At 34.7% G+C, this 14,530-nt stretch overlaps 1 protein-coding gene across 4 annotated transcripts in view; it reads left to right on the forward strand.

Moving 5' to 3' along the window:
- The window catches only part of MAP2K5 (mitogen-activated protein kinase kinase 5), a 297,906-nt gene that overhangs the window by 164,130 nt on the left and 119,246 nt on the right, over positions 1 to 14,530 (forward strand). For all 4 annotated transcript variants that reach the window (XM_074234472.1, XM_074234473.1, XM_074234474.1 and 1 more), the window contains 2 exons: positions 11,830 to 11,903; positions 12,871 to 12,921. In XM_074234472.1, coding sequence (XP_074090573.1) covers positions 11,830 to 11,903; positions 12,871 to 12,921 — 125 coding nt within the window. The remainder of the gene's footprint in view (positions 1 to 11,829; positions 11,904 to 12,870; positions 12,922 to 14,530) is intronic.

Here is a 14,530-nt window from a genome sequence, read left to right on the forward strand (position 1 = left end):
AATAATTACCTAGCTGTGTGGCCTTGGGCAAGCCACTTGACCTTATTGCCTTGCAAAAAAAAAAAAATGTGATACACAGACCTGAACAGATTACTCCAGATGTGCTCTATCCAGAGTATACTTCTGTTGGATAATTACTACCTTATTTCTGGACAAGACTTTTTTATCACACATTTAACTCATTGAGGTTGCAGTCTTCAAAGATCTCTAGATATTTTTTTAGGGAAACTGATACCTGGGTGTGCTTTCCTCTTCTTGTGCCTTGAAGTTGATCTTGAACCCAAGAATAAAACTTTACATTATCTTTATTAACTTTACTATCTTTATTTTTTTGTTTAGGTTTGTTATTGTTGCTTTTTTTTTTTTTTTTGCAAGGCAATAGGGTTAAGTGGCTTGCCCAAGGCCACACAGCTAGGTAATTATTAAGTGTCTGAGGCCAGATTTAAACTCCAGGGCCAGTGCTCTATCCACTGTGCCACCTAGCCGCCCCTATTATCTTTATTTATCTTATCTGTATTAAATTAAACATCCAGTACATGTTTTAATTTACCAAGATTTTTTGGGAATACTAACTTTGTCATCCCATATATTACTTATCCCTCTCAGCTCTGTGTTATCTACAAATTGTAAATATGCCTTGTATATGATTATCCAAATCATTGATAAAAACATTGAATACCACAAGACCAAGCATAGATGTGTTTGGCGTTCCAATAAAAATAAGCTCCCAAGTTGACATTAAACCATTAATGACATTAAACTATTAGATTCTCTGAGTTTAACTATTGATCAATTTGTGAATTCATCTAATTGTAATTTAGCCCGTTATCCTTTCTCTGAAAAGAGCAAATTCATGTTCCTTTTCTAGATCTTTCTAAAAGGAGGAGTTGTGGAGAAAATCTCAGCTTTACTTCTTCCTGCTATTCTTGTTTCCTACCACCCTATTGCTGTGCCCATTTTACAGATGGGAGACAAGTTGAGAGAGGTTAGGTGGGCTTGCCTTAGGTCACACAATTGCTAAGTATTTGAACTCAGGCTTTCATCCTTCATGAAAGTAAAGTCCTTAGCAGTTCCAGAGTTGTCACTCTCCTCAAACATTTAGCACCTGAGAGCTAGATCCAGTCTCCTACTAAGCTTTTACTCTTTCCTACCAACTGTCTTTTCCTTTTCTTTGAGTCCTACTTCAATGTCTCTTTCTCAGATCCTTTACTTTTTGCTATTCCTCTTTTCCTCATATTTTTCTTCAGTTGTTTCTCTTCTTCTTCTTTAACTTGAATTCTCCTTCAGCTTCTCAAATTCTCCCACATTTATTGTTCACTTATTTCAGTTGTTTCTGACTCTTCACCACTCTATTTTGGATTTTCTTGGCAAAGATACTGAAATGGTTTGCCATTTCCCTCTTCAACTCATTTTACAGATTTATTAAAGGAAACAGGAAAATGGGGTGAAGTGACTTGCCTAGAGTCACATAACTTCAAAGCATCTGAGGCCAGGAACTGAGGAAGATGAGTCTTTCCTGACTCTGGGACCTGTACTCTATCCAGTGTACGATCTTGTTGCCCTCTCCCACTTTTCCCCATTTCCTGGATTCAGTCTTTGGCCTCTGTCACAATTCCAGAGCCCTCTAAATCACTTTCCCAATTCTTTCCTCTACATTTCTTTCTTTTGTGCAAGTCCTTTTATCCCTTCTCCATGTAAGAAATTAATATATGAAAATAAGGGCTTATAGAAAACACTATTTTAAGAGTGATTATTTGCTTTACCAAAAAACAAAAAAGGTGCAACAAATTAACATTCTTATAAATAGAAAGTTACCAGTTGCATTTTTAACAATTAGCTTCATATAAATTTAATTCATAGACTACTTTCAGGACTGCAACTGAAAGCTAAGTGCATCATTATATAGCTGTTATTTGACTTTCCAAACATTGTATGTTATTTGAAGGTTTTATGAAGTATGGGATAATTTTCTGAGGTAATGGGATAATTGTTGTTTAAATTATCACATCTTAAAGGAATCATCAACAATCATTTAATCTGATTGACACCCTAGCCAGAATTTTTGATGCTTCCCTTTCTTGACCTCTTGACAAAAATCTACAAACAGCAAAGCTGCTTAAGCAAACATATCAAAGAAAACTTTGTTCCTGGTGCTTCAGAAAAGAAAATCATATTTATTTAAAGCAAATACTAGTGATGGGAGCATAATGACCCTTTTTGGCTTTTGCTTAAAATCCTTTTAAATAGTGTCTTCTAAATGCAGATATTAATCACATACCAATGCTGCAGTAGATCATAATTCATGAACATTTGTGTTTTTGCAAAAAAAAAAAAAAGACAGCCCATTAGCTGAGGTAAACAAACTAGTTTAATGACTCTGGGTTGTTGGTTTTTCCCCAGCTCTAACTACACAAAATGAATGTCTGGGAATTAAGGTTCCTCTTCTACTGGTCATTCCCTTTGCCTCAGGAACTCTCTGGGGATTTCAATGTTTATCATAATGATTCTTAAAAGAAGAGGAGACTAGCTTCTTATCACTTAAAAAATTGTGATTTTTTAAAAGTAATTATTCCTGTTACAGTAATCTGATTTGTTTTTAGTTAACTGTGTTATAGTGTTCTATTTAAGCAGGCAAAGTTATATGGAATTTTTTTCCATTGTCAGGGATGAGCTGGTGTGATCATTAAAAGAAAGTCAGGACCATCTCAAAGAGAGTGCAGAGGTCAAGGGAAGCCATACTGCCATTCTCACCACTCGCTTCTTTATAGCAATGAAATTAGGTTAAAATGAATATCAAGGACTATTGGGGCATGTAGTCTGTGAAAAGGAGCAACCTGCTTTCTTCTTTGAGAAATCATCCTAAGGAATAGCTCTGTTAGGGATGGAGTTCAAAGAGTTAACTTAAACTTAGAGTTCAAATACTGTACAAAGGAGACTGAAGTTCTCTGCCTTCCAACATTTATTTGTAAGGCTATTACTTTGAGTAGAGGACTGAAAGGAGGCTCTCAGTAAAATTATGCTTGGGGCTCTTCTTTATTTTTCATTTTTATACATTTTTTAAAAGATTTTATTTATTTTGAGTTTTACAATTTTTCCCCTAATTTTACTTCCCTCCCCCCCACCCCTCACAGAAGGCAATTTGCCAGTCTTTACACTGTTTCCCTTATATACATTGATCCAAATTGAGTGTGATGAGAGAGAAATCATATCCTTAAGGAAGAAACATAAAGTAAAAGACATAGCAAGATCAGACAATAAGATATCAGTTTTTTTCCCCCTAAATTAAAGAATAGCCCCTGGTCTTTGTTCAAACTCCACAATTCTTTCTCTGGATACAGATGGTATTCTCCATTACAAACATCCCCAAATTGTTCCCGATTGTTGCACTGATGGAATGAGCAAGTCCATCAAGGTTGATCATCACCCCTATGTTGCTGTTAGGGTGTACAGTGTTTTTCAGGTTCTGCTCATTTCACTCAGCATCAGTTCATGCAAATCCCTCCAGGCTTCCCTGAACTTCCATCCCTCCTGGTTTCTAATAGAACAGTAGTGTTCCATGACATACATACATATACATATACATATACATATACATATACATATACATATACATATACATGTACACACACACACATATATATATATATATATATATATATATATATATATATATATATATATATATACCACAGTTTGCTAAGCCATCCCCCACCTGAAGGACATTTACTTGTTTTCCAATTCTTTGTCACCATAAACAGGACTGCTATGCATATTTTTGTTTCTTTTTTTTTTGTTTCTTTTTTTTTAAGGTTTTTGCAAGGCAGATGGGGTTAAGTGGCTTGCCCAAGGCCACACAGCTAGGTAATTATTAAGTGTCTGAGACCGGATTTGAACCCAAGTACTCCTGACTCCAGGGCCGGTGCTTTATCCACTGCACCACCTAGCTGCCCCTGCTATACATATTTTTGTACAAGTGATGTTTTTACCCTTTTTCATCATCTCTCTTTAGGGTATAGGCTTGGGGCTCTTATTTTTTAGACTTTGATCACAGGTTAGGAAACCAGCCATTGGTTTGGGAAGAGGTAGATTATACAGAATTAAATTGCAATCATTTCAGTCATGTCCAACTCTTCATGACTCTGTTTGGGGGTTTTCTTGGCCAGAGGTGATGGAGTGATTTGCTATTTTCTTATCCAATTAATTTGATAGATATGAGGAAACTGAGACAAGCCAGATGAATTAACTTATCCAGGTCACAGCTAGTAAGTGTCTGAGGTCAAATTTGAAATGAAGAAGATGAGTCTTCCTGACTCTTGATGTGATACTTTATCTACTGTCCCAACCTAATTGCCCCCTAGATTTAACATAGAACCCTTTTAAATTCACAGTTTGATTTAAAGTCAAATCTCTGCTTTCCCCACTTCGTGTTTTAAATCTTAAGGGAGTTACTTAGACTTCTCTACTACTTCCCTGAGGTAGAATGGACTGATTTACCTTTTTTCTCTATGGGCATGACTTTGGGATGTTAATTAAATTGAGAAAGAAGAATTCTTCTTTTGTTGATGCAAGAAGAAAGACAGTATTATCCTGGAAAGAGTAATGAATTCAGAACATGAAGGTATGGGTTCAAATCCCAGTTCTACTACTTAACCTAAATGAACTCTTTGGTCTTAAATTTGTAAAATCCCTTTCCACTGTGAATCCTATGATCCTGTTAGCCAAGGGACAATAATTGGAAATACTTAGAACCATTTAGGAAGTGGTTGATGTGCCAGACAGGGCTACTTCTCATGAGTAGCTCTGAAAGGAAAAGGAAGAGAAAAGATACTGCTTGGATTAATCATAAGAAATTTAAATATTACCCTTACTTGGTTTTCTTTTACTTCTCTCAAAAGATGAGACACCTCTCCCTGAAAGCTAAGCTTATTAGTTTAGACAAAGCTTATTTCTTTGCAAAAGAATGGTTCACCAGAATTGATATTTTCTATTACTCATTCCCATTAACTAATGTGTGGGATGCTTTCTTCAGAGGTATAGATAGGACTAGACTAATAGCAAGAAACGATGCAGATGCCTAATGAAGTACTCCATCCCTTAGCTAGTACTAGCATTCAGTAACAACACATAAAGCATCACCAACTCATTTCCTCTAAAAACCCTGCTCCTCAAGAAATTTCACTTAAAAGCATGGGAATTTTCTCATGTCTATAAGTGAGACTTGTTTAACAAAAGTTCCAGGTCTCACTTAATTTTTTTTCTCTTGACACTTGATCCTTAGGAAAATTAGTAGACATTACTTATTACCCAGTCTGTGGAGGGATAAGCCCTATCAGAAGTTAAAATAGTCTTGATGAAAAGAATTCAAGATAATTTTCAGTATTCATGGTGTTTACTTTTAGATCGTAGAATTTGAGGACCTTTGAAATGACCTAATCTAATCCATTCATTTTACAGATGTATAAATTAAGCCCAAAGAGGCAAAATAATTTGAATATAATCATATGACTGAGACTAGAGCACAGGTCTCCTAATTTCTTATCCATGGTCTTTGCCCCTATTCCATACTTCTGTGAAGGGAACAAGAGAAGATAGGACTAGTTTTGACCATTTTTGCAATTTCTTCCAGCCTTGTAAGCTTTGCAAGTCATGCCTCTTTCACAGGCTCAACAGTAGAACAGTTTTTATTGTCCCTACATTAAACTACATCATAAGATGCTCAAGACAGCAAATGTCATTTAGACTTTTTATTATGCTGCTTATTTTTATTTAAGGTAGTTAAAAGAATAGTTGGCTGACCTGCTCTTTATTAAGTGATAGAATAATTAGAATAACTTTTATATTGCATTGTGGTTTTCCTTTAAGTGCATTCCTGTTGTGCATGGATGAATTTGTAATGTAAAATGTCAGCATATTCTATATTTAATTGTACCTGCTGTTTTACTTCATTAGAATGCAATCCCTGAGAAATAACTAGATAGATATATTGGTTGGTGTCTTTTCATAAAATTACCCATAATGAAGAGGGTTGATGAAGGGCTCTGGCCAGTGTACTGCTGTTTGTGGTCACTAGGAGGGGAGACCTGCTGTTGTTCCTCCAGCTCTAGTTAAACTGAGAATGGTTTCTTAGCCTTGTGTTTTTATTGATTTTTCAGAAGAAAAAAGTCAAAAAAGCTTCAGTCTTCATCCACTGTCATCACACATCAAAGCCAGACCATTTTCTGAAATCAAGTTGTTTTTTAAGTCATCTATCCTATCTACTTCTCAGAGAATTCAGAAGATGTTAAAGGTTAAAACCATAGTGTAAATAAGACATTGAAAGATGAAACAGGGATCACTTACGAGAAGCAGAAATCATAGATGATACCAGGCACCTAAATTTTCAGGTTAATATACATAATAGGTAATTTGATTTGACCCTGAGCTGTATGGCTGTTTAGGGAAGAAGAGGAACAGGCTTGTTCTGTAATTTTCATTTTCTGAGAAAAGAGAACAAACAGATTCAACTACGGAAGCAAAATATTTCCCATTTAAAATTGTTTCATGGGTCCTGTGTCAAGGACATTTAGTAACAAAATTGACAGTGCCTTCAACTATAGTTTGACAAAAAGCTTTTATTTATCTGTTTTTAAATCCATGGGCAACAAGCCAAAATGTGACTTCAGGGTTAGCCACCCACTTTTGACCCTTATTTGTGTAGGTAGCAGGGGCTGACTAGTGGGCGGTGCTGCCTTTTGTGAAGTGTTACAGAAATCAGTCTCTTTCAAATGCTTGCTTTTATTAGTGAGCTTCAGCTTGATCCCATTTATGTGGATTTTTAATGGTCAATTGATGTAATCCAAATAAAAATACAGCTTCCATCATGAGACCATTAAGTGTGAAAATTTGGGTTGTATCTACATGATGCCAATTTCACAGTCAATTTGGTCAGTGCAGTGAAAGAGATCCATCAGACCAGCCATAACCTGCATTAAACCAGTTTTTTGGTATTATTTGAACCAACAATTGGAATGGTTGACTTTATGAATTTTTCACTTTCAAGTCAATTATTTTGGTGTAGTTTATATAGCTGTAGGCTTAGTTGTCTTGGGGAAAGAACCTTAAAATCTCTTATTACTATTATTTTTAAAGCATTCAGGACTTGAATTAATCAGACTGCCTAATCTCTAGCAGTGTTGTGATATGTCCATTTTCTTTTGGTATAAAGTATGTGATAATATGATCACATAGAATATTCACTGAATTCATATCGTCTTTATTGGTCTCGGTTTCAAAGGGACTTCAGAGTACCTGGCTTCAAAGCAGCCCTTCTACTTGTATGTGCTGCCTATGAGGTTTGGGGCAAATCATTTTTCATCTTTGGTTTTCAGCTTTCTCATCTGTAGGATGAATGGTTTAAATTTGGCCAAGGTTCTTATTTTGAATTTGTAACTTAAAAAACCTTTTTTTTATAACTTCTTTAATGTAATTGGTTTCCATTGTAATCCTTTGTGTTTCATTTTAGTCATCTAAAAAAAATTCCAAGCTGTCCATGACTCACAAAAAAAAGCTAAGAATCCTTGGATTAGATTATTTTAATGGCCCTTTCAGCTATGAAAATCTGTAAATCTATTTAAGTTAGGATCTAATAATTAGAATCATAATTAAAGAGTTCTGCTTTGAGACAAAATAGAAAAGAAAGTTACCACAATAACCAAAAGACAGCAGCAAGACAAAAATGAATGAAAAACACAATAGCAGCAAGACAAAAATGAATAAAAAAAAACAATAGGGTTCTTGGGGCTGCTTTCCATACAATTATTACCAAGTTACTTTTAAAGTCACCTGCTTTTGTCTTCAGAATGACAGAAGACACTATTTGTCAAAGCTTCTTTCTCAAGCTCTTCCATTTCTCTTCCTCCCAGATGTTATTCTGATGATCTTCTAAGCATTGCAAATTATTGGCCAGAACTGTCACAAACCACCTGTTATCTGCTTGCACTGTCACTGCTGTAATTCAAGTATTCATTTTACCATTCATCACTGTAAAGCTCAGCTTACTGTGAAATTTCACTGAAGGAAAGAGAAAATATTATGACACAAGGCTAGTATTGTGATTGGATGATGGTTGAATCTTCAGCGATCCCAGCTGAATAGCTTTTTCCTTTAGGAGAAATCTTTAGAAACCTACATTCAAATGGAAAGGTTAGACTGAAATATTTCACCCAACACCTGCCCCTGTCAGATTGCTCATCTTCCAAGGACATTGTAAAGGTATGACCAATCCTGGGAAATTTCTTCTGCCTTTTTTTAAGAAAGCATATCTTTTTGGATTATCATAGCACTATAAAGAACAAGAAGGTTGGGTTTGTTTTTTTTGAATCACAAAGGATCATTCTTTTTTACCAGATCATGAGATCATTTTCCCCATTATCCTATAAAGTCCAGTTCAAAGTCCCTTGTGTAGTTTTAACTGTTCCTTCAGGGAGGAGTGTCCATTTATACTTCTCATGTATTTTTCTGTCTTGCTGAATTGCATGTATTATTTCTTATTCTGCTCTTTTTTAAGTAGAAAGCCCATTGAGGGCAGAGCTATTTCTTTGTGAACCCTTTCAGTACCTAGAATATTGCCTTGCATATTGGAGGCCTTTTATGATAAATGTTTGAGATAAATGGATTAGAAATTTTCTAGTCAACCTATTAGCTCTTACAACAGTGAGCCATTTAAATCAATGTCCAATCTGAAATTATGTGATTCTGTAGATAAGGCCTTAACAGGTATCTAGTCTAACCTTTATTTTACATATACAGACCGAAACCCAGAAAAGTTCAAGAACTTGTACAGGGTTCCATTTATTGGCCAAATCTAGGGATGAAAAAGTTAGCTCTCATATCTCTTCCCACAATACAATAGTAATATAGAACATATATAACTAAACTTCCTAGCCTCAAAGGCAGAGAACACTAAGTTGCGCTGTTTCACCCTTGCCTTATATCATATTCTTGACTATAAATAGTATTTTGCAATAAAATTTCTTTATTTTTATAGAAAATAATTGTTTGTGTATGAAAAAAATACCTGTGCTTAGTTTCTCTGTCTCTTATTTTTATTGTTAAAATAAATCAAGAGTCCTCTCTAGACTGACTCGATAAAATCAATACCCTCTTTTGGTGTCAGCTCTCACCTTCAGTATCCCTAATTATTAAACTCTAATAATTAATGGCCTGATTAAATAAAAATGATTCTGATCTGCCCTAATAATTGCTATTTGTGATCTATTACTTTACTAACCCAACTTTTGTGTGCCTTGTTAAGAGGAGAAAAATAATGTTTTTAAAGAAAAAATAGTATCTTCTTATTCACTGTTTTCTATGACTTGATATTTCATAGAAATAAGAATGTAACTAACTGCTTCTTAAAAAGTCTTTTTTCTGCTTCTTTATTGATGTTTTATTTTGTCTGATTCAGAGTGCAGTCAAAACAAATCAAATTACTTCTATGTCCCTTTCCTTCAGAGCTATTCTAGGGAGTTTATTTTATATGAAGACTTTCATTAGGTCTTGAAGCAGTAGTTCAGGAGCTTTATAAGGTTAGTTGATATCCTTAACACAAAAGTAAAAAATTTTATCCAGGAAGTGAAACAAATTTATTTATCCACCTTTATTCTGACATATTAGAAAATTAAAATTATACTATACTACTATAGAAATTTAAACTGAGGGTATGGAAAAAGAAAAGAAAAATACACATAGATACATAGTCCACACTTGGGGCTTTGCTATCCAGAAATGTCATGTATGTTGTTTGTTGGCAAATAATAGATGAAACATAGTTGTATTATTCTCATTCCAAAAATTTTTGAAAAGCATAATTTGAAGAAAGGTACACATTATTCCTCAAAAAAGCATGAGTCTGGTTGTGTCTAGTTCTAACCTTATTCATCATTCCATTGAGTAGAGACCACAAACTCAATTAACTTCTTGCAGGTATCAAAATTAAAATAAATCTTGTTTAGAAATTGCTAAAGATAATTCATGGTAGTTGTAAACAAAGGATTAAAGCTTCTGGGATAGGGAAAGATTAAGTGATAGGAAAGTAGTCACATGGAAGTAGTCACATTTGATGTGAACCTCAAAAGGATAGACTTCAGTAGGTACAACTGTGGAGGGAACACATTCCAGATAGAAGAGAGTAGGGCAGGGGGAGGGTCAGATGGGGTAAGGTTCTAAAAATACAGAGCTAAAAAAGACCAACCCTTAGCTTTGATATTTTAATAAAATGCTATTTTCTCTCTCTCTCTTTTTTTTTTGCAAGGCAATGGGGTTAAGTGACTTGCCCAAAGTCACACAGTTAAGTAATTAAGTATCTGAGGTCACCTTTGAACTCAGGTCCTCCTGACTACAGGGCCAGTGCGCCACCTAGCTGCCCCTTTTGTCTTTTCTTGACAAGTTTTAGGTAAGAGAATAAGCGTGAGGAGGAAACTATATTTTTAGATTTCTTTTATGTTAAAATTATGTATTATAAGAGCCAAAGGAAAAATGTTTGACTACTTTAAGAATTTAGATACTGTTTGTTTCATTAAAAAGCCAGATCTTAAAGTTTAATCAGTCAACTAATATTTTTATCAAGCATCATCTGTGCAAGGTAAGATTCTGTAGAAAATAAAGAGGGAATACATGATAGTTACTGCTCTCAAGAAGCTTAATCTAGTTAAAGGAAGAAGACATGACCATATAGAAATAAAATGATTGTTCAAGACAGTACAGATGGGCCAAGTGCAAGTTGCTGACAGTAAAGGCTGGAGAGGTTAAGCTAAGAAAGAGGTTACCAAAGACGGGGATGTTCATGAAAGATTTAATGAAAATAATGTAACGAGTAAATTGAATCTTAGGGAATTCGTAGCCCTTATTCTTATAGACAGAGAAAACTAATTAGAATATTCCAAGTGGGAAGAATAGCATAAACCAAGACAGGGTGATCAACAGAAAGATTTCAAAACTTGTTTTAGGCACAATGAATAGATTGTTTTGAGTGTAGCATAAGACAGAGTTGAATAACAAAAAATAAGGACTTTGTTCTCAAATGGAAACAGTCTTGTTTATTGATAACAAGTTCATGATTAAAAATGTATTTTAAAGAAAAAAATTAAGAAGATAAGTTTGGTTAGTATTTAGCTAGGGAATTTGGATTTTTAATTTATAGGCAGTGGAGAACTAATTAAGACTTTTAAACTAGGGAAAACCTAATGAAAGGGTTTTTAACTTAGTGGGACTCTGTAGATTAGATTGGAATGTACAGAGATTGTAGTTGGGGGAGATCAGCTGTGTGGCTTAAATTATCTTTAATAATTTGAAAAGGAAATTTTCAAAAAGAAAAGGGCAGAGTTTATTATTTGGAAGGAGCATTACAGTGTCATGACTGCCACATAGAAAAAACCCATCAAGAGAGAATCTTAGTGTTTGTATGACTTGCATGTATGTAAGCACATCGGGATTAGGAGCAATGAAGCAATTGTAAGGAAAAAAAAGGAAGAAGTTTCTTTCTTCCTTGATAAAAGAACACAGTATTTAGATTTAGACTGGAAGACAGTAGGATCAAGAAACTGTAGCATGTTGCTCTTGTAATAAAGTTTTGATTTGAGTTAAAGTAATAATCCTTGATTCAACAGAAACCAGAAAAAAATAGAAAATATCAAAGAACTTTATCTTTATTAATGTTGACAATCATTTTGCGTTAGAATATAGAAATTAATCAACTGATGACATAATTTGATACTTGCATTTTTCTTTTTAATAATTAAAGCTATAGGTATTAAATTATTTACATTTTGGTTTCTTTTGATCCTCCTCTAGATGTGAAACCCTCCAATATGTTGGTTAACACAAGAGGACAGGTCAAGCTATGTGATTTTGGAGTTAGCACTCAGGTAGACTTCTTCCTCCTTAACTTCTTCCCTCTTTCCTGCTCCTACTTTTTTTTTTTTTTTGGTCTCTCCTTCCTGGAATTAAAATCACCTAGCTGCCAGACAAACAGAACTTCAGAATGCTAGCCTCGCTGGGAGTATGTTATTCATTTTTAATCTCTGAGCGAGTTTTCTTCATCAGAATATGATTGTTCATTGTTTAATGACAGTAAAAACTGCTGATATTGTAATTACTACTTACGAATAGCAAACTTCATTGATATGCAGCTTTGATATGAAAGCGTTTTGGCCAGACAAAAGGGAGGGCAGAGTGGGAGCTGTGTCTGGGGAGCCCAACTGGCCCACAATAAAAATTAATATTGGGAGCAACAATGGCGATGGGCCATTACAATGTGCAGCACAAATTTTAATTAATTTCCATTTTGGGCCTCCCCTGAGAACCTCGGTGATAGTGACCCATGAGCGTGCTGTGATGTTGATTTGAATTGCAGCCACCTTTACTCTCAGCCAAACACGAAGACCAAAGAGGAGGTCAACGTTGTATTATGAGTTGTCAAAGTCTGTTATCCCTCCAGTGTATTTAGTGTTCATTTCATTCTAGTAATGCATGTGGCTTCATTCACATCTTGAGCCATCTGACTCAAAAATGAGTATGTTCAGATTCTACTTCAAATTGACTTTTTATATCAGGCGGGTTTGGGGTACTAAAGCTATAAGCATCCTGCTTAACAGAATTGTTAAGGTTATCTGCTATAAACTGTAATGTTGTGCTTGTTTAAAGTGGAAATGGCATTCAAAAGAAAAGAGAGATTTAATCATTTTTAATGCCTTTGTAGATAAATTTGTTCCCTTTTACATAATTTTTAGTTGATTTATAGGAATGATGATTGTAGGTTAAATGAGGAATAATTGCCCATTTTATTTCCACATTATCTTTATATTGTTCTAACAGACTGTTTTTGTCTCATAGCTGGTGAATTCTATAGCCAAGACGTATGTTGGAACAAATGCTTATATGGCGGTAAGTAAACTTATGCAAAAATAACATTTAAACCAAAGTCTTTATCTTTACATACTTGGTAATACATAAATGTTGAATTCATTCTACAGCTTTGTTCTTAAAGATCATAAATTACAAAGTCAATCCACTCAGTCAGATTTTTAAAATCTTTGTAAAAGACATTAAGGATAATACAGGAGCTCCTAACCTATCTGGCATTGTTGGATTCTGTCACGCGTGGAAAAAAAAAATCACTAAGCAAATACAGTATCGAAGTATAATCTTAAAGGAAAATTGAACTATGCCATTTTGCAAGATTGCTTCTCTAATTAACCCACGTGTACTCCCAAACTATTAGGAGGATTTGTTGTTTTCCCCAGAAATGTAGGCAAAACAACATTAAATTATTGGTGTTACCAAATTTTACTTATGACTATTCAAATCCATAGCCCATGAGGACAGTTCTTTCTAGTACCTAGACTTCTTCAATTCAACCATTGAACTCATGCTAATTGGTAAGATAGATCCCATTGAAACATTGAGGCATATACCAGAAGAGAAATGAAAAGACAAGTGTTTTACAAACTAATATAGTTTTTTCCTTTAATCTTTTTTCATTTTTTACCTTTCTTTCTGTCTATCTATATATCTTACTATCTTGCCCAGACTAGGCCTGATCCCAGTTCTGATTATTCTGGAAGTTTTACTCTCCATTTTCCTGCAGTGAGCCACTTTGCTTCTCCGTCAGCAGCCCGGACCCCTCCCATCCCTCCCCCATTTTTGTGCCAAACCTGGTGCAGGCACCTAGATGGCTTTAGTCTGACTGCAGCTCAGAACTCTTGAACTCAAACAATCCATCAGCCTTAGACACCCCCCCAATAGCAGGATTACAGGCTGGCATCACCATGCCTGGCTTGTTTTTTTTCTTCTGAAGGGTATCTTTTCCAGTTTTTGAGCATGGAAATATGTTTCAATAAATTTGCTTTCCTCTTTGTGCTTCCAAAATGACTTCCAGTGAATGGAAATAACAACAGCAATTTTCACTCACATTCAGAACACAGATTTGGTGCTAAAACATTTTTCATCCTGTAAATCAAAAGGTAATCATTTTGATAGACATCTGAATTCTTTTTTCTAAGAAAAAAAATCCTTGTACCTTATGTCACTTCAAAATACAGGAAAAATAGCAACTTCTTAACTATTGGACTTTTAGTTTGAGAGACCAGAGGCAGCTATGTGGTGTAGCAGATGGACACTGGTCCTGGAGTCAGGAAGACCTGAGTTCAAATGCAGACTTGGACATTTATTAGCCATATGATCCTGAGAATCTCACTTAATCTTTGACTGCCTCATTTTCTTCATCTATAAATTGGAGATAATAATACACTTACCTCTTGGGGTTGCTATGAGATGAAATGAGATAATATTTCTAAACAAATAATATTTTTAAACCCTTAATTATTTTATAAATGTTGGTTATAATTGTTAGAAAACTGATTTATTTGCCTTTTTCTAGGAAATGAGGATATCTGTTAACCTCTGAAACCTTTGTGCCTTATTTTTAATAAGACTTAATTATCCTTTTGGTCCCATCAGGCAACTTTGGAGGACTATAGAGGAAGGGAGGAAG

The sequence above is a fragment of the Macrotis lagotis genome, chromosome 4 (assembly GCF_037893015.1).
Source record: "Macrotis lagotis isolate mMagLag1 chromosome 4, bilby.v1.9.chrom.fasta, whole genome shotgun sequence".
In the NCBI taxonomy this organism is placed as follows: domain Eukaryota; kingdom Metazoa; phylum Chordata; class Mammalia; order Peramelemorphia; family Peramelidae; genus Macrotis; species Macrotis lagotis.